Source organism: Lepidochelys olivacea (genome assembly GCF_965140295.1).
Source record: "Lepidochelys olivacea isolate rLepOli2 genome assembly, chromosome: 2".
NCBI classification, from domain to species: domain Eukaryota; kingdom Metazoa; phylum Chordata; order Testudines; family Cheloniidae; genus Lepidochelys; species Lepidochelys olivacea.
The window spans coordinates 122,606,192-122,625,010 of record NC_140412.1 but is presented as its reverse complement, the minus strand read 5'-3'; the positions used below and the strand labels follow the sequence as shown (position 1 = coordinate 122,625,010).

At 40.8% G+C, this 18,819-nt stretch overlaps 1 protein-coding gene across 1 annotated transcript in view; it reads right to left on the bottom strand.

Moving 5' to 3' along the window:
• Positions 1-18,069, bottom strand: part of BCL2 (BCL2 apoptosis regulator) — a 124,209-nt gene extending 106,140 nt beyond the window's left edge. Inside the window, exons 1-2 of the mRNA XM_084620962.1 lie at positions 17,761-18,069; positions 16,347-17,096 (exon numbers count right to left, since the gene is read on the bottom strand). Coding sequence (XP_084477088.1) covers positions 16,347-16,913 — 567 coding nt within the window. The 5' untranslated portion in view covers positions 16,914-17,096; positions 17,761-18,069. The remainder of the gene's footprint in view (positions 1-16,346; positions 17,097-17,760) is intronic.
• Between the last annotated feature and the right edge of the window lie 750 nt (positions 18,070-18,819).

The window sequence follows — 18,819 nt, the reverse complement described above, 5'->3', positions numbered from 1 at the left end:
GCAACCTGCGGCCTATCAGGGTAATCAGATTGCAGGCCGCGAGACATTTTGCTGACATTGACGGTCCGCAGGCACGGTCCCCCCGCAGCTCCCAATGGGCGCAGTTTGCCGTTCCCAGCCAATGGCAGCTGTAGGAAGCAGCAGGCCATAGGGACATGCTGGCTGCCGCTTCCCACAGCTCCCATTGGCCAGGAACAGAGAACCACGGCCACTGGAAGCTGCAGGGGGGGAAATGCCTGCAGACAGACAATGTCAGAAAAATGTTTCACAGCCCACAATCAGATTACCCTGATGGGCCGCAGGTTGCCCACCACTGCAATAATCCCTACACTGAATGTCAGAGGTGAGCAGTTCCCAGGTGATTTCAGTGGATAGTTCTTGACCGTGTCTGACCTAACTTACATTTGCAGATTCTTGAGGACACAGTCCACTGCTTATTTTTATTCAGAATTTGGCAGTAGAGTGCCTTGGGGTGTTTTTAATTTTGTTTTTAAATGTCATTAATTGAATTTAATTCTGTACATCCAACCTGAGATGTTTTTCTAACTGGGTACATTTTATTTTAAAAAAATAAATAAATCAAGAATAAAATGACTTGTAGAAGTTGTTTTTTAAGGAAATAATCCTTTAGTTTTTTTAAAAATATGATATAACGCACTCTCCCACATTCTGCATTGCAGTCTCTAAGTATTCTCATAGGCTTTAAGGACAAAAGGGACCATCATGGTCACCTAGTCTGACCTCCTGCACATCACAGGTCACAGAACCTCACCCACCCGCTCCTGTAATAGACCCCTAACCACTGGCTGAATTACTGAAGTGCACAAATCATGGTTTAAAGACTTCAAATTACAGAGAATCCACCATTTACACTAGTTTAAACCTGCAGGTGATCCATGTCCCATGCTGCAGAGGAAGGTGAAAAACCCCCAGGGTCTCTGCCAATCTGACCTGGGGGGAAATTCCTTCGCGACCCCAAATATGGTGATCAGTTAGATCCTGAGCACATGGGTAGAACCCATCAGCCAGACCCTTGAAAAGAATTCTCTGTAGTAACTCGGGCACTCCCCATTTAGCGTCCCATCACTGGCCATTGGAGATATCTGCCGCTAGCAGTTGCAGTTCAGCTACATGGCATTGTTGGCAGTCTCATCATACCTTTCACTCCATAAACTTATCAAGCTCAGTCTTGAAGCCAGTTAGATTTTTTGCCCCCACTACTCCCCTTGGAAGACTGTTCCATAACTTCTCTCCTTTGATGGTTAGAAACCTTTGCCTAATTTCAAACCTAAAACTTGTTGATGGCCAGTTTATATCCTCTTTTTCTTGTGTCCACATTGGTGCTTAACTTTAATAACGCCTCTCCCTCACTGGTATTTATCCCTCTGATGTATTTATAGAGGGCAATCATACCTCCCAACTGCCTTCTTTTGGTTAGGCTAAACAAGCCACACTCTTTTTGAGTCTCCTGTGAATAAGGTAGGTTTTCCATTCATTAGAACATCCTAGTGGCCCTTCTCTACACCTGTTCCAGTTTGAATTCATCTGTCTTAAACATGGGAAATCAGAATTGCACACAGTATTCCAGATGAGGTGTCACCAGTGCCTTGTATAATGGTACTAACACTTCCCTGTCTCTACTGTAAATACCTTGCCTGCATTAGCCTTTTTCATGGACACATCACACTGGCGCTTAGTCATCCTGTGATCAACCAATACATGCAGGTCTCACTCCTTCTCTGTCACGTCCAACTGATACATCCCCAGGTTATAGCGAAAATTCTTGTTGTTAGTCCCTAAATGCATGACCTTGCACTATTAAATGTCATCCCATTTCTATTACTCCTGTTTACAGGGTGATTCAGATCTTCTTATAGGATATTCCAGTCCTCCTCTGTATAGGCAATATCTCCCAATTTTGTGTAATCTGTAAATTTTATTAGCACACTCCACTTTGTCAGTAATAAAAATGTTAAATAAGATTGGTCCCAAGACCAATCCCTGAGGAACTCCACTAGAAACCTCCCTCCAGACTGACAGTTCAACTTTCAGTATGACCCGTTGCAGTCTCCCCTTTAACCAGTTCCTTATCCACCTTTTAATTCTCATATTAATCCCCATCTTCTCTGATTTAACTAATAATTTCCCATGTGGGAACTGTAACAAATGCCTTACTGAAATGCAAGTAGATTAGATCTACTGCATTTCCTTGGTCTAAAAAGTCAGTTATCTTCTCAAAGAAGGAGATCGGGTTGGTCTGGCACAATCTATCTTTTGTAAAACCATGCTGTGTTTTATCCCAATTACCATTAACTTCTCTGTCCTTAACTACTTTCTCTTTCAAAATTTGTTCCAAGACCTTGCATACTGTTGAGATCAAACTAACAGGCCTGTAGTTTCCCAGATCACTTTGTTCCCTTTCTGAAAAATAGGAACTATATTAGCAATTCTCCAGTCATAGGATACAACCCCCGAGTTTACAGATTTATTAAAAGTCCTTGCTATTGGGCTTGCAATTTCATAAATCAGTTCCTTTAATATTCTTGGATGGAGATTATCCAGCCTCCTCAATTTAGTCCCATTAAGCTGTTTGAGTTTGACTTCTACCTTGGATGGGGTAATTTCTACCTCCATATCCTCATTCGCCACCCTGCCACTACCCCTAAACTCTTCATTAGCCTCATTAAAAACTGAGGCAAAGTATCAGTTTTGGTGCCGGACTGGGCCTAGACTATTTTTAATCTCCACCCCATCCTTAGTATTTAGCAGTCCCACTTCTTTCCATCTTATTTGTACGGTTATAGGACCTTTTACTATTGGTTTTTATCCCCTTTGCAAGGTCTAACTCTGCTTGGCTTTTGGCAGTTCTCACTTTATCTCTACATTTTCTGACCTCCAAGAGGTAGCTTTCCTTGCTGATTCCTCCTATCTTCCATTCCTTGTAGGCTGTCTGCTTTTTTCTTAATCACCCATTTGGGATGCTTGCTCATCCAGCTTAGTCTGCAGCCCTTCCCTACAAATCTTCCCCCTTGCTTGGGATGCAGGCTTCAGATAGCTTCTGCAACTTTCAAAGTAATTCCAAACCTCCTCCACATTCAGATCCTTGAGTCCTTCAGTCCTGTCCACGTCCCTAATTCCCTTAATTTTTTTAAATTTGCCCTTTTGTAATCAAGGACAGTAGTTGCAGATCTATTTTTGTTTATCCTTCCACTTAATTTAAACTGAATGACCTCATGATCACTCAAACCAAAGTTGCTTCCTACAACCAGTTCTTTTATAAAAGTCCTCACTACTCACCAATACCAAATTTCTTGCTGGTTCAGCTACTATTTGGTGAAGAAATCTGTCAGCTATCACATGCACGAAAATCTGAGCCCTAATATTAGTAGTAGCATTTTTTCCTCCAATCTATATCTGGGAAGTTAAAGTCTCCCGTAATCACACATTTCCCAGTAGCACTTATTTCATTAAAAACATTAGAGGTCTCTATCCATAGCCAAATCTGATCCAGGGGGTGGGGAGCGGTTTGTAGCACACCCGGAGCACTGGCCTGGGGACCCTCTAGTAGCTTTCTTCCCCAAAGTGATTTTGGCCCAAAACAGACTTGGTCTTATATATTCCAACCCTTCTAATTTCTTTACACAGTCTACCTCATCATTAATATACAATGCTACTCTACCACCTTTGGCCTTTATTTCTGTCTTCCCTGAACAGCACGTACTCTTCAAAACCTGTACTCTAGTCATGACTACTATTCCACCATATTTCTGTTTTCCCAATCCCTGGTTTCACTTCCTGCACCACTAGTTCTAGTTCCTCCATTTTGTTGCCCAGGCTCCTTGCACTGATCTACAATCATCTTCATTGTTGCTGCTTGGCTACACCCACATTCCTCGCCCGATTGGGTTCAGTCAGTCATTCTACTGCCAGTATCGCCTGACTGGTATCAGCACTATCTTTCCTGGTAATGTCCATTCTCCTACCCACTGCTGTTCCTTTCTCCATTGCTGTATCCTTTCTTACTTGATTTTTCTCCCTCTCAATGTTAAATTCAGGTGTGGAGATCATACGAGCATCTCCCAACCATCTCCTCGCAGTTCCTAATTTAAAACTCCTTTAATGAGTTGTGCCAACTTCCATCCCAGAAGTCTATTTCCCTCCTTACTCAGGAGGAGTCCATCCCATGAGAACAGTCCTCTGTCCACAAATGCCTCCCAGTGGTCGAACATTCCAAAACCCTCCTTATAGCACCATTGCCTGAACCATCTGTTGATCGTCATAATCTTGTCTCACCTTCATTCTCCTCCTCTAGGGACAGGCAGAATCCCACTGGAGATACCTGAGCCTCCATTTCATTAAGCATCTTCCCCAGCCTGGCATAATCTCCCTTGATATGTTCCACCGAGAATCTAGCTGTATCATCTGTTCCCACATAAAGGACAATCAGTGGATTATTTCCAGCTCCCATTAGGATCCTCTTCAGCCTTAGGTCCACATCCTGTATCTTAGCTCCTGGCAGACAGCACACTCTTCTGTTCTCCAGATCAGCTCCGGTGACAGGCCTGTATCTTTTTCTTAGTAGGGAGCCCCCAGTCACATAAACCTGCCTTTTCCTGGTGATGGTGTGATTCTCCGGCCTTCCGCCTGTTCTTTCTGGCTGCAAGTCCTCTTGTCTTTTATTCTCCCTTGCAATCTTCTGCAAGTCATCCTGTATCCTCTTGGGGCTCTGTACTCTGGGTATCTCCATTGGCTCTTCCCCTCTTCTTACAGGATTAGCCACTTGTCTTTTCTTCCTTACCCTTCCTACTTCATTTTTCCTGCTGTGCCCCTTCTTCATTTTCCAACTCAGCAAACCTGTTCCTGAACTCTGTTTCTCCTTTACTTACTTTCTTTCTTGGAATCGGTTTCACAGGTTCTCCTAAGGAAAATGACAACTTCCTCTAGTATGAAATTGATTTAAAAAAAAATTATTTAACTGCAGTAACACAATACAAGCTTTGCAATGTACAATATATTGCTGTAAAAATTCATTGGACTACAGCCATAGGACCCAATGCTAATGTAATCACACAGGCAAAAGTCCCAAAGGATTAAATAGGAGTTTTGTCTGTCCTTGCTACAGACAGGCCCCAATTCAGCAAGGTACTGAAGCATGTGCCTAATTTTAAGCTCATGAATAGCTCCACTGATTTGGTAATTAGGCATATCTTATTTGAGTGAATAGGTCTTCATATTTTATCTAACTGTACCTGAGATTTACTTATTTAGGAAGCAGGTTTGCATTAGTGGAGGAGTATGTGTGTGCATGCATACAGATGTATTGTGTGTGTACTGCTAAAATAATGTAATTAGTTTTATACATGTGTATAAGGCGAACTAAAAGGAAGGAGAGTTTCCTTTGTTAAATGTTTACCAGGAAAGGCCTACTCATGCACAAGGGAAAGGCCTAAAGCTGCAAACTATAGCACTGAAAATTTTCCATGGTTCCAAATAAAAATCTACAAACAGCAAACCAACCTCCAAATTGACCAAAATAACTTGTTTTTCCATTCATTGGTAATTTCCTCTACCTGCTTTCCTAAACACATTATTAAAACTGAAAGCATTTAAATATACTTTATATTGAAACAGTTAAGCTTTTATTTTTCTGCAGTTCACTGAGCTAAACTTGGCCAATAGTCACTTTCTAATCTGTCTAATTACCTTCTGGTTGCACCTACCAGCCAACTACAGCAATGATGAATGTAAGCACTATAGAATATTGTTTAACTCCAAACTCAAAACTGACATGAAAACCATTCAGTTAATATTAGGTCTTGTAAAATCTTTTCTTTTTAATTAAAAAAAAAAAGTAGACCTAAACTGCTTGGTAGCCTGTGCTTCTCAACATTGTTATGAGGAAGGCATATCAAGTATCCATTTCATGGTTGGGTAAACTGAGACAGAGAGAGAGATTAAATGACTGGCTCAATATCACACACCCAATCAGTAGTAGAACCAAGAAATAAACTAAGGAGTTCTGGCTCCCAGCCCCCTTCTGTAATAACTAGGCCACAGTGCTTTAATATCTCTTTGCAGGGAAAGAGGATTGTTTCCCTTAATTACATATGATTTCAGTACATAAAATCATACATATTAACAGAGTGAAACCCACTCATACATAGTGGTGATGAGGTATCTTTTCTTATTAACAAAGCATGGTAACCATCTCTTCACTCATTTTATTTCTAACATAGAATGATAGCATTCTTTTAACGTATGACTATTCCTATTAAATTAATTAAACTAAATCATAAATACATGTGTGAGTACAACGGTGAATTCAATAGTGTAGATGCTCTTACAAAAGAAAATGCCTTTAAAATTACTATTTTAATAAAATTATCTTCTAATGCCAGTAAAAATCTCATCAATATCTAATTCAATAGCCCACAAATACAACACTCCTGAAAAGAAGCCACAGACTCATCCCCACTTCTCAACATAGTTTTAATAGAAGAGTTGCTATACCAAGGCCACATACTTAGAGATTTCATTACTTTTACAAAAAATACATTATTCTATATTTGAGTAAACTGTGAAGTAATCGTAGGCATTCCCACACCATACCAGTGGTCTATCTAGTCCAGCATCTTGTCTCTGACAGGTTTCAGAGTGGTAGCCATATTAGTCTATATCAGCAAAAAGAACAAGGAGTACTTGTTGAAGAATTGCAACTTTTAGGTCTGTAATTGAGTTTCCAGGGAGGTTGAAGTGTTCACCGACTGGTTTTTGAATGTTATAATTCTTGACGTCTGATTTGTGTCCATTTATTCTTTGCATAGAGACTGTCCGGTTTGGCCAATGTACATGGCAGAGGGGCACTGCTGGCACATAATGGCATATATCACATTGGTAGATGTGCAGGTGAACGAGCCTCTGATGGTTCCAGTTGGAGAACACTTCAACCTCCCTGGTCACTCAATTACAGACCTAAAAGTCGCAATTCTTCAACAAAAAAACTTCAAAAACAGACTCCAACAAGAAACTGCAGAACTGGAATTAATTTGCAAACTGGACACCATTAAATTAGGCTTGAATAAAGACTGGGAGTGGATGGGTCATTACACAAAGTAAAACTATTTCCCCATGCTAATTTTTCCCCTACTGTTACTCACACCTTCTTGTCAACTGTTTGAAATGGGCCATCCTGATTATCACTCCAAAAGTTTTTTTTTCTCCTGCTGGTAATAGCCCACCTTAATTGATTAGTCTTGTTAGAGTCGGTATGGCAACACCCATTTTTTCATGTTCTGTGTATATATATCTTCCTATTGTATTTTCCACTGCATGCATCCGATGAAGTGGGTTTTAGCCCACGAAAACTTATGCCCAAATAAATTTGTTAGTTTCTAAGGTGCCACAAGTACTCCTCGTTCTTTTTGTCTCTGACAGTGACTAGTGCCAGTTACTTCAGAGGAATGTACAAAAACACACATAATGAATAATGATGGACTAAACTACCAATAGAAGAAGTTTTTCCCAAACTTTTCATCAGTTATTGTGTGATTTATCCCGATTCATATGGGTTCATATCCCTTATAAGCAATTTTTATCCTGTCTAATGTAAATGTCGATGTTCTCATTATCCATATAAATCTTTACTGAATCCAACTAAGCTCTTAAACACAGGGATATCTTGTGTAATGGATCCATACATTTTAAAGCCAGAAGGGACCATTGTGATCTTCTAGTCTGACCTTCTGCATAAACACAGGTCATAAGACTTTCTGGAATTAATTCCTGCTTCAAGTCCAATAGCTGTGGTTGAATTAGAGCATATCTTTTAGAAAAACATCCAATCCTGATTTAGAAATTTCAAGTGATGGAAATTTCCCTGGTTAGTTGTTGCAATGATTAATTGCCTATACTGTTAAAAATGCATCCCTTATTTCTAGTAAATTTGTCTAGCTTCAACTTCCAGCTATTGGGTCTCGTTATGCCTCTGCCGGGTAGATTGAAGAAACCCTCTATTATCAAATTTCTGTTTCCCATGTAGGTACTTACAGGCGGTGATCAAGTCACCCCTTAACCATCTCTCAGTTAAGGTAAATAAATTGAGCTCCTTGGGTATCTCTTTATAAGGCATGTTTTCTAATCCAAGCACCAGTGGTTAATTATGTGTTGTATAAAAAGTATTTGGTTAAAGTAAATGGTTAAATTTTACTGTATCGGAAACAGGTAAAATTTAACAATTGCCTAAATAAGGTCTACTCATGCTCCCACTGAAGTCAATGGAAAACTCTCAGTGACTTCATTTGAAGCAGGATTGGGCCCTAAATGAACAGGTGCATTAAGCAATGTATTTTTTCTTCTTCTTCAAATCATATTTGTTTGATACTTACTAATCTGTAAAATACAGGCAATTGTAGGGAGCTTCCCAGTCAGTGTGAATGAGCAAGATTTTTCTGCATATAATTCAAGATGCAAAATAACAGCATTGGTAAAAACCAGCTACAACTTGGACATAGCATACTGCAGAACCCCCAACAGGAAAAGAAGAAGGAATGCTAGATTCCTGGGTGCACTTGGAAAAGTTATCAAGCTTCATGCTCTTTTACAAGCCAATTAAAAATCTGATCATTTATGAAACCAAAAGCCAGAGCAGAATAAAAATTCTCCAAACTGGTCATCTGTGTGTGTGTGTGTGTGTGTGTGTGTGTGCGCGCGCGCCAAGAAGGTTTGGATGTTACCCTGCTGTGGAACAGATTTATAGCACCACACACCTTCATTTATCCTATTAGTGTGCATGGAATGAGAAACACCATCCCAGTACTGCCCTCAAAAATAATTGTATTTTGTTGTCACTGAGTAACAACTGCCTTTTCAGTTACGATATTTATTACTATTTGATAAGGGACTAGCATCCACTTCAGAGAGAAAATGAATGGTTTATATTCCAACCAGTGATGGAAAATAATAGAGAAAAGATTAAGAGCCTGATCCAGGGCCCACTGCTGTCAACTGGAGTTTTTCCATTTACCTCAATGGGCACTGAGTCAGGCCATAAGTGCCAAGTGAATTAGTAAAAGCTAATTTTCTGGCTGTCTTTGTTTGTTATTGCATAATGAATAAACCAAAAGTCAGATTGGTGTAAAACTGGTGACCAACATAACGTAACAAATGCAGTTACTCTTAATTTATACCATTGTGAACAGAAAATAGGACCCATGAGTTTAGCACTCCATGGACCTGGTCCAATGACCACTGAAGTCAGTGGAAATGTTCCCATCAACTTCCAAGAACATTAGATCACGTTCCATGAGAATGCCATACAATTAGATTCTCTAGCTAAACCTTTGAATTTCAAAATACACTACATATCTGAAAAAATCTTCCAAAACATTTAATATTAAGACAGTTCTGTTTTCTATCTGCAGTGTCCTTTTGTTGTTTCTTTGTTTACAGTTGCTAAACTACAGCTACAAAATGATTCACATATTTAGGAATGGTTCTGTGGATGTACTGAGAGGTAAAAACCTCTAAATATGCTCCACTCACACACACTGTTTCTGAAGGGGTCATCATAGAGCTGTCAAGCCGTATGAACTTAGATGGGAAAGACTAAAGTCGGGGGGGGGAGAGAGGAAGGTTATGGCTGTGGCTTTTCTGGGGCTCCTGCTACTTTGTGACTGTTGACATTTAAGAGACTGGAACTGCATCTGTTTAAGAAACAATTACTAGAAAGTGTAACTATAAATCACTACAGAAATCTGGAGACTCTGATGAGTAAGTAGTCAATTAGAAATAAAGAGGAGAAAATACAATCTACTAAAAGCAGAACAAAATCATCCAATCAAAATACAAAGCTATCACTAATAATCAATTGCTCCAACACTTGACAAAATGGATACTTTTATCAATATGCAGCTTTACATTTTCCCTGTAAACTGAATTACTAAAATGGATGAAAATAGAAAATAAAAAAATCCACTTTGCTAAAGATGTGTTATCTAATCAGATTTCTCACACTGTTTTTGATTATTGTTTTTTTATTGCTACAGCCATTGACTAAGTTTAGGCAGCTATGCCTTATCTGCACAAAGCACAGTCAAAAGATTAATGTACTAGTAGTATATTAGTAGGAGTAGTAGCAACAGTTCATTACTGTAACATCTAGAGGTCCAACGATTGGGCCCCACAAAACTCAGCATTTTACAAACACAATGGTGAAAGACAGTCCTGAAAATCTTATAGCCTAAACCAGCATTTCTCAAGTGTGGCCACTATGGGGCTTTTCTTGTGACCACAGCCTCCCGGGCAGTGACTGCAGGATGAGGGGGAGCGCGCAAAGCAGTGCCTCTTCCCCAGGGCCACCAGAAGGGATTGGGCCCTCTGGAGCCACAAACGCCGGAGGAGCAGTAAGCCAGTGAGCTCCCCACCTTCCTGGGCATGGTGAGGCTCGGGCTTCAGCCCTGGGGCGGCGGGCTCCAGTTGTGGGACTTTGGGCTCCGGCCCAGGATCCCAGCCACACAGGGGCGGGTGCTGGCTCTCGGCTCACCCCCATTGTCCTTGATCCTCTGTAGCCTCCTCTGGACCCTGGGATCACCTCTCCACACATTGTCCCCGGCCCCCATTGTCTCGCTACCCACCTGCCCATCCAGGGCTTAAATTTGTCCCCTAGCTTTCCAGGGCTGAGTAAGTCTGCTGTGAAAATTCATATTTGTATAGTAGTTAATATCACTTTTCACAGCCTCCCAGCTAGCTAGTAAATCTGCTATGAAAAGTGATATTAGCAAACATAAAATATAACTTTTTGCAGCAGCAGACTTATTAGCTAGCATGCCTTTTTTTAAAAAAGGCAACCAAAAACAAAAGACCAGAATGTGCAAAGCACCTTATTTGTGTATCTATTCAGGTCCAGTAAAGAATAGAGAACTGTACATTATTTTTATTAGTGAGTCTGGAAAAAAAAAACCTACATAAATAAATTATAATGATTTGGACATGTCTATGTGCATATTTACTTATTTTCCCTAACGTTAATTAAGTATTTTAAGAAAAATTTTAAGAAAAAAACAGAGTTGGTGGCCGCACTCTGAGGCCACCAAAAAATGTATTGTGAGAACCTCTGGTCTAAACAGACAAGTCAAACTAAAGGTGGGAGAGAAAACAGAGGCAACGGAGAGGAACTGATTTGACCAAGGTCACACAGCAGGTTAATGAATAGAAACCAGGTCTCCTAACTTCCAGCCCAGTGCCACATTCACTAGGCAATGCTCACACACACACACACACACACACACCCCTTTGCACTTTCCTCATCCTAGCCATTCCCTCTGTTGCACCATAGGATCCCAAGATTTGCTATAATTTATACCAGCATCAAGCAACCACAAGAGGCCAAAACCAACACAGAGGGTTAAAGCATTAATCCAGGCATGGCTCCCCCTTTTCTCTGATTGTATCCCTTTTTCCCAGTTATCCCAGCCCTGCACCACCAAAATGATCCACTTTATGTTGAGGTAGTTCTTCTTGGAGAGTTTAAAATCCCCTTTCGGGTCAGATTCCACCACTGATGCAGTGCAAACAGGCTGTGCCACACTGGAAAATCTGGGCCCTGACGTTTGGCTGCTGGGAAAATGCTCCTGCTCGACACAATTTCACACATCACTGAATGGGTCCTGTGACTCTTCCGCTGAATCAGTGCATTTACACTGCAGTAGGTTGGCAAAGCAATTTGATTGGATCTACCATGCATTTGTGGATTAGCAAACTGTAGTGTCAATCCACATACTAAAAACCCACCAATCTTAAACTAGATATTTTTAGCTCACCACTGAAAACACAGCATCTCCGAGGACACATGTATTAGTGTATTAATTAACACAGAATTTTCTGTATTAGCAAACACAGAAAAAATAGTTCTCAATATTGTAACTAAGAATAAACCCATCCTATAAACCAGCTGTTTGAACATCACATTACTTTGCCATATGAAAGCAATTAGCTACAATTGGCAGTATAGCCATTTCCTAGAACAGTAGTACTCAACCTTTAAAAAGACATGGTCAAGTTAAAAACCGACCACTTATTTCAGAAAATATTTTACCTAACATTGTTATAAGTATAGCTATAATTACTATACATGAAAGAGATTAGAGAAAATTCTGTATTTCCTCTGTTTTTTCACTTTGTTTACTTTTTGCACTTGACAACAGCTTGCATATAGTCAGTTTCACTGTTTCTCTTAGAATTAATTTCTTCTGTTACACAGGCGTTAACAAGATTAGTTGCTTCTTCAGCAAGAGCATTGAGAAAAATATTATGATAAATAAGAAAATTTCATTGTAAAACCACAAAACCTGGCAATGGACTCAGAAGGTTTTGTACCTGAAACTACTATTAATTCGTTTTTTTAAGCAGATCAGATTTCAAACTGACAGTGTCCCTTTAACAGTCAAATAGTGACTTAGTCATTAAATGGAGTCAACGTGAGGCTCAGAAGAACTCATATATTAATATTTCAAAAAAAAGGATATCATAAATTGAGCAACAGCTAATGCACTCATCAAAACAAAAAAGGGACAGATTTTGATGCCCTTACCACATAAGACCTTATGTTGCAAATTGTCTCACTGAAACCAACGGGACTTCTAAAGGACAACTCAACAAAGTAAGAATATCAAAATCTGACCCTAAATAAATGACCTTCCAGTACAGCATTTTTTGTTTTAAGTAAATCATCAAAGTAACATTTTCCCCACTTACCTGAACTAACCATTAGCGCAAATAAGGATTAATCTCTCTCTCTCTCTCCTGCCCCCAGCACCCAGCACTCTATAATATATGTATGTGAGAGTGCCTCTCTCATTCCATGACCCTCTGTTCTTTGTTTTTAATTCCTTCTTTCCAAAAAACCCTCAAACCCAAGAAGAGAGTCACTTGCTGGGCTATAAAAAAGCCCAGGGTTGAGCACTGCTGATCTGTAATTTAGTCTTTGGGCTCCATACTAGCCTACTAGGAATTCATTATTCCAAAACAAATATGGTTATTTCCCAAAGGTACATCACATTTAATATTCCTTAAATCAGATTCATAAGTAACAAGCTGTGCTCATCAATATTCCACAGTGAGAACAGCAGATATTAAAAATAAAATAAAATAAAAATAAAATAAAATAAAGCCATATATTGGGCAATCAGAAAATATATATTATACTTAATACCATGAAATTCTAGAGATGACCTGGTTCTCTTATTTCTTTTGTAATATGATTAAGATGTTTTTATCAAGTCACTGTACAATACTGTAGCATCCTGACCAGTGTTCAAATCTTTTAGTCATATTTCTGTGCCACCAGAATAGCAAGGTAAAAAATACAGCCTAATGTAGGCAGTTTGGTTGACTTGTGTTTTTAAGTCTTGAGTATCAAAGCCATTAAACAACCTAAACATTAAGACATCTAACAATCATTAAAATTTGTAGTCCACAAGTTATATCCCTTCCTGACTCCTATGTTTGTCTGGGTTTCTCTCTTTGTTTTCCTTATGAAATAATACATGTAGGTCCTTTTGAAGATATTTCCTGGTGTATAATAGCTGTTTGTTTGTTTGTTTGTTTTTAAAGACATTTGCAGCCAAAAACTTTCAGACCTGGCTACCAGAGGTACACTCACAAAATGGAGTAAATGGAAGCTGAGCAACTTGTTTGCTGCATAACTTGTGACTGATCATTTGACCCTTACAGTTTGTGACAGTCTTCATAAACAATACATTGTAGTATCACATCCTACCACAAACGATCATAATACTACATATTGGACCATGACACTGTAAAGCAGAAGGCTGTAAAAATATGCATTTCATATAGTTGTACCAGGTACCCATGTAGTATAGAGATGTGATATTCAGTTATGCTTAGACCACATAAAGTGTTGATATGTCTGCATGTGAGTAATTAGTTATAAAGAGACATTCATTATACTGTAATAAGGGTATATGTTGGGTATGTTGTAAATGCCAGGTTGAATAGAGTGCTTCCAGCACCTGGCAAGTGTCATCACACTATAAATTATGCCATGAAGCATGTTTTTCCTTTTACCCATTTTGAAAAACAAATTCTATGAGAAGTGCCACCTTGGATTTCCTCCATCTGAAATGAGGATCCCAACAGCTGCATTTGAGCCTAGAAATTTCTACCTATGTTGTTAATAATCATAGGACTTAACTGGTGCAACCTATTTTACAGAGATACAAATGAAAGTCTATGGTGGTGATAATTTGCATATCTTTTTACATATGTACACTAACCAATATATACACAATAAATGGTGTCACATGCATTGAAAAAATCAGTAGTCACTACATGAAACTTCAATAAACATCACAGTATCATTAAGAATCATCTTTCCTTTTAAAGGCTGTTACCATTAGAGTACTAGATTATTGTATTTCTAAATGTCGAGAAATCACATTAGTATGTTTGCATCATCTGGCCAAGATTTTTCATTCCAGTTTTCATTTGTATTCATTATGTATATTTTTTAAATAGAAGATAATATGCACACAGTATAGCATTAGGGCTTGATCCAAAGCCCACTGAAGTCAATGGAAGTCATTCCCTTAATGTTTGGCCTAATTTTTAAGATCTAAAAAACTCTAAACATTCTGCTCTCCTATGCACAGCAGAAACAGCTGTCCCAAGGAATGCTAAAGACTCATTTAGAGAAATGTCATCTTCAAAGGCTATCTTTCAGGTCCCCATTGCAACTTTTTATACCATATTTATAACGTCCAAAGCAAGCTATAGCATACTTCAGAATATAACACTACCTAATGAAAACGATGGATGCTGAAAACTAAGTACAGTAACAGTTTATTAAATTCATTTTTAAAAACATGTATAAACAAAATGCATTAAAAATTGTGTTATATAATAGATTTTGCTCTATAAATATACCTCATATAGGGTGACCAGATGTCCCGATTTTATAGGGACAGTCTCGATATTTGGGGCTTTTTCTTATATAGGTGCCTATTACCCCCCAGTCCCTGTCCCGATTCTTCACACTTGCTGTCTCGTCACCCTAACCTCATAGCAGAAAGAACTAGGACCTATAGCTCCCCAGAACTATTATACTTTCTCCCTTACAATGACTTATGGCAGCCTCCTGACTCATATGTTAAGTTTTCTGTTGCAATGTGTCTCTTGCTCAATTACACTCCTCCGATTCAGAAATATATTACAGGCAAATCATACAAGATTGGTTTTATCCACATTGCAGGAAAGAATTGAGATCAGGTGCATGGGAACACAATTTTAATACAGAAAATAAAGAGAAAACAACTTTCAATTGATAAAACTATTATTTGAGAGAGAAAGAGATGACGTTTGATTGTAAGGATGAAAATAGTAGATTTTCCTTGCCTATGGCTGAATTTATCCCCATCTAAGATCACCTCAGCCAGAGATTTTTTTATCCTTGGGACTCATAAAATACTTCTTGCCTTTGCAATACACCAGGCTACAACAAATATCATGTACTCTCCAGAAAACTGTCACAGAAAGTTCCTCCCCAGGTCTCCTAGAAGGGCTTTATTCCTTCTATCCCTAAAAATGATTCAAGACAATCACTAGAAAGAGAATTTTAAAATTATTACTTTTAGTGTATGCAGTAAAATCTCATTCTAAATCTTTGGTGTTATAAACATGAGATGATACTCCGAATGGAGCAGTGTCAAAACTATTATCCTTAATATAGGGTTCTCCTGCTTATAGCATTTCTGACTAGAATGTTGTTCCTAACAAGAGCATATACACAAGACACACACATTTTTCTTTCCCCTACTACCTGCAACCTCATTAAAGCAGTAGGCAGCACATGTCCTGCATGTCTATAGCATCATTCCTGGACATAATGTCATTACTTTCCTTTCCCACCCTGCTCTGTGACCCCATTCTACCATAAAGACACATGTATGTATGATTTCAATGGTTAAAATACATTGAAACAGAAGGGAGAACTCTCACTGCACCAGCCAACAAGAAAGTGTGTGTGTGTGTGTGTGCGCGCCGCTTCCCCATCCTCTGCTAAAAGCTTGGGTAACTGAGAACACTCCCACACCCAAACTTTAACTCCTGCATGACATGACATTTCAGAAGGCCCATACCAACAACAGACATGTTGATAAACACTACAGTAACACAAACCAAACTACTGCCGTACTTTCATTGGGATAAAGTATACTATGATTTTCATATGCTGTTCTATATAGGTTCCTATACTGCTTGCATCACTATAGTATGTGATTCCGTTGATGCAGATTTTACTGTAATTTAAAGAGAAAGAAATACTGGACACATACCCAGCCTCCGTTGTCCTGGATCCAGTTGTGTAGGTGTCTATTCAGGTACTCAGTCATCCACACAGCAATGCTGTCCACAAGGGGCGACATCTCCCGATTGACGCTCTCCACGCACATCACGCCACCGAATTCAAAGAAGGCCACGATCCTTCCCCAGTTTACCCCATCTCGGAACAGCTCCTCCACCACTGCCACAAAGCGTCCCCTCGCTGTGAATGGGGTCAAGTGCAGCTGGCCAGACATCTGGGCAAAATCTCTGTGGTAGCGGCGGGAAAATTCATCTCCAGCTTGGCACAGAGTTAAGTGAACAGCCTGCGGTGCTGGGCGCAGCCCATCACCAAGGGGCACGTTACTAGCAGCAGCCGAGCCAGGGGGCTCAGGAGGCAGAGACACCAGCCCAGCATGGTCAGATGAGGTTCCAGCAGCAGTAGGAGGAGAGAGATTTGGAGAAACTGGTCCTCTGTTTTCATTGGCAGCCCAATCATATCCCCTCTGTGACAGTTTGTAATGGATGTACTTCAGCACTATCTCCCGGTTATCATAGCCTCTTCTCCCAGGATGAGCCATAATTTCCAACAGGGAGCAGCAAGGAGGAGGGAGAGAGGAAGAAGAGGAGCGGATGAACCCAAAAAAGTAAAGCAGCCAATAATAATAATAATACCACCAAAAAATTATAATCCAGTTATTGTATTGGATGTGGTTTCATTCATGATGGTATGAGGAGCTCTCAGGTCTCAGAGGTACTTTCGTCTTCTCGGTTTGAGATGCACAGTATAAATAGATTTAAAATGCTGTAAGTATTTTATTTCCAGAAGCACATTATTTATTATATATTTATTTTAGAAACATTTTCTTCTTGATGCTGAAACATATATTTTTTAAAAATCTCATACTTAGTCAAAACCAAGTGCATATTTCCCCTAGGTGCTGAACTAACACATGTGAATGAAGGAGCTGAAGAACATACACTGTAAAAACTGCAATTCAAAATGATTTGCTCAACAGCCTTGGGTGAACGTTAATCCAATGCACTTTAAACTAAAAATCTCAAAACTCTTTCTTTTTTGTTTTTTAATTACACAAAGTAAATTTCCTGTGTAAAGTACTTACTTGGACTATAAATACGTTCCTCTGTCAAGTTTCCTTTTTTAAAAAAACAAGTCTTCAGACACGTTAAGTTCTGGTTGCTTTGATGCTTCACAAGATCAAATCACCAACGGGACAGAAAAGGGACCAAAAAAAAAAAAAAAAACAACAAACCCCCAAACCTATGGATTTTAAAATTTATTTCCCCGACTTCCGTTAAACAGACATCTCCAAAGACATGTCAGAGATCAGAATATCCCGCCTCAGAGCCCAGGAAGGAGAACAACCCAAAACAGAAGCAAAATTATGAAGAGCAGATGAAACACACCTTTGACTCCAAGCTCTCGCAGAAGTGCTGTGCTTTCCCCTCCAGTGCAACGTACAGACACATGCAATTAAATACACGTAGTTTCATTCAGACACTGATCTCTAGGCAGAGCCCAACGCTCTCCCCCCTTCCCTCACACACCCACACCCACCAAAAGGGAGCATCAAAATTTTGACTTTTGCCTAAACTCCGGGGAGCAAATGCATTTCCAAAGCAGCTTTGTTTGTATAAAAAGCAAGAAACACCCGCCCCCCGCCCCCAGAGTGCAGGGAAGAGGATGGGGGCGTGTGTGGAATATTATTCATACAAATTAGGACCGCTGCTAGGAAGCTGTCCCCCCACGACCCGCCCGCCCCCCCCCCCAGCGCAGACAGCCCTGCAAGCCCCCCAGGCAGAGCAGCCCCCGGGTCTTTCTGCAGTGGTGCTGCTGCAGCGCCAGTCGGCTCCGTGTAGCTGTGGCGGCCGGGGAAGCAGAGTCAATAGCGCGGGTGCAAGAGCAGGAGGGAGGGGGCGGAGGAGGAGCAGAGCCAGTGGCGGGGAGGAGGGTGGCCGGGAGAGGCCCGCACAAGAGGGGCGGGTTCCCTTGAGCTCCACCTCGCTGTTCATTCAAGAAACCGGGGAGAGGAAGGAGAACCCGCTCGCCACCGGAGCCACCGACGTAGCCTTGGCGGGGCGGGCCAGCTGCCCCGTGCGTGGCCGGGGGCCGCCCGCCCGCCCGCCAGGCAGACGCTGGCGAGGAGGCGGCTCGGCTGGGAAGGGGCTGGGGGGAGAAACGCCCCGGGTGGCTCCTTGCGGCGGGGCCCTCCTGGCCCTGGGGCAGATTCATGCCTGGGGTAACGTCGGGGCAGACCAATGCTCCGCGCCCTCCCCGGGCCTGCTCCCCCCGCACCGCGGCCCCTGCAGCCGGGCGGCTCCCCCGCTGTGAGGGCAAAGTCCGGCCCGCGGGCCGCTCGCGCCTTCCCAGCTTCTCCTCCCCTGAGGCCGGCCGAGGCGGGGACGGAGGGAAGACGCAGGCCAGCTGCTTGCGCGCAGGCAGCTGCGGCTTTCCCCGCGCCTGCA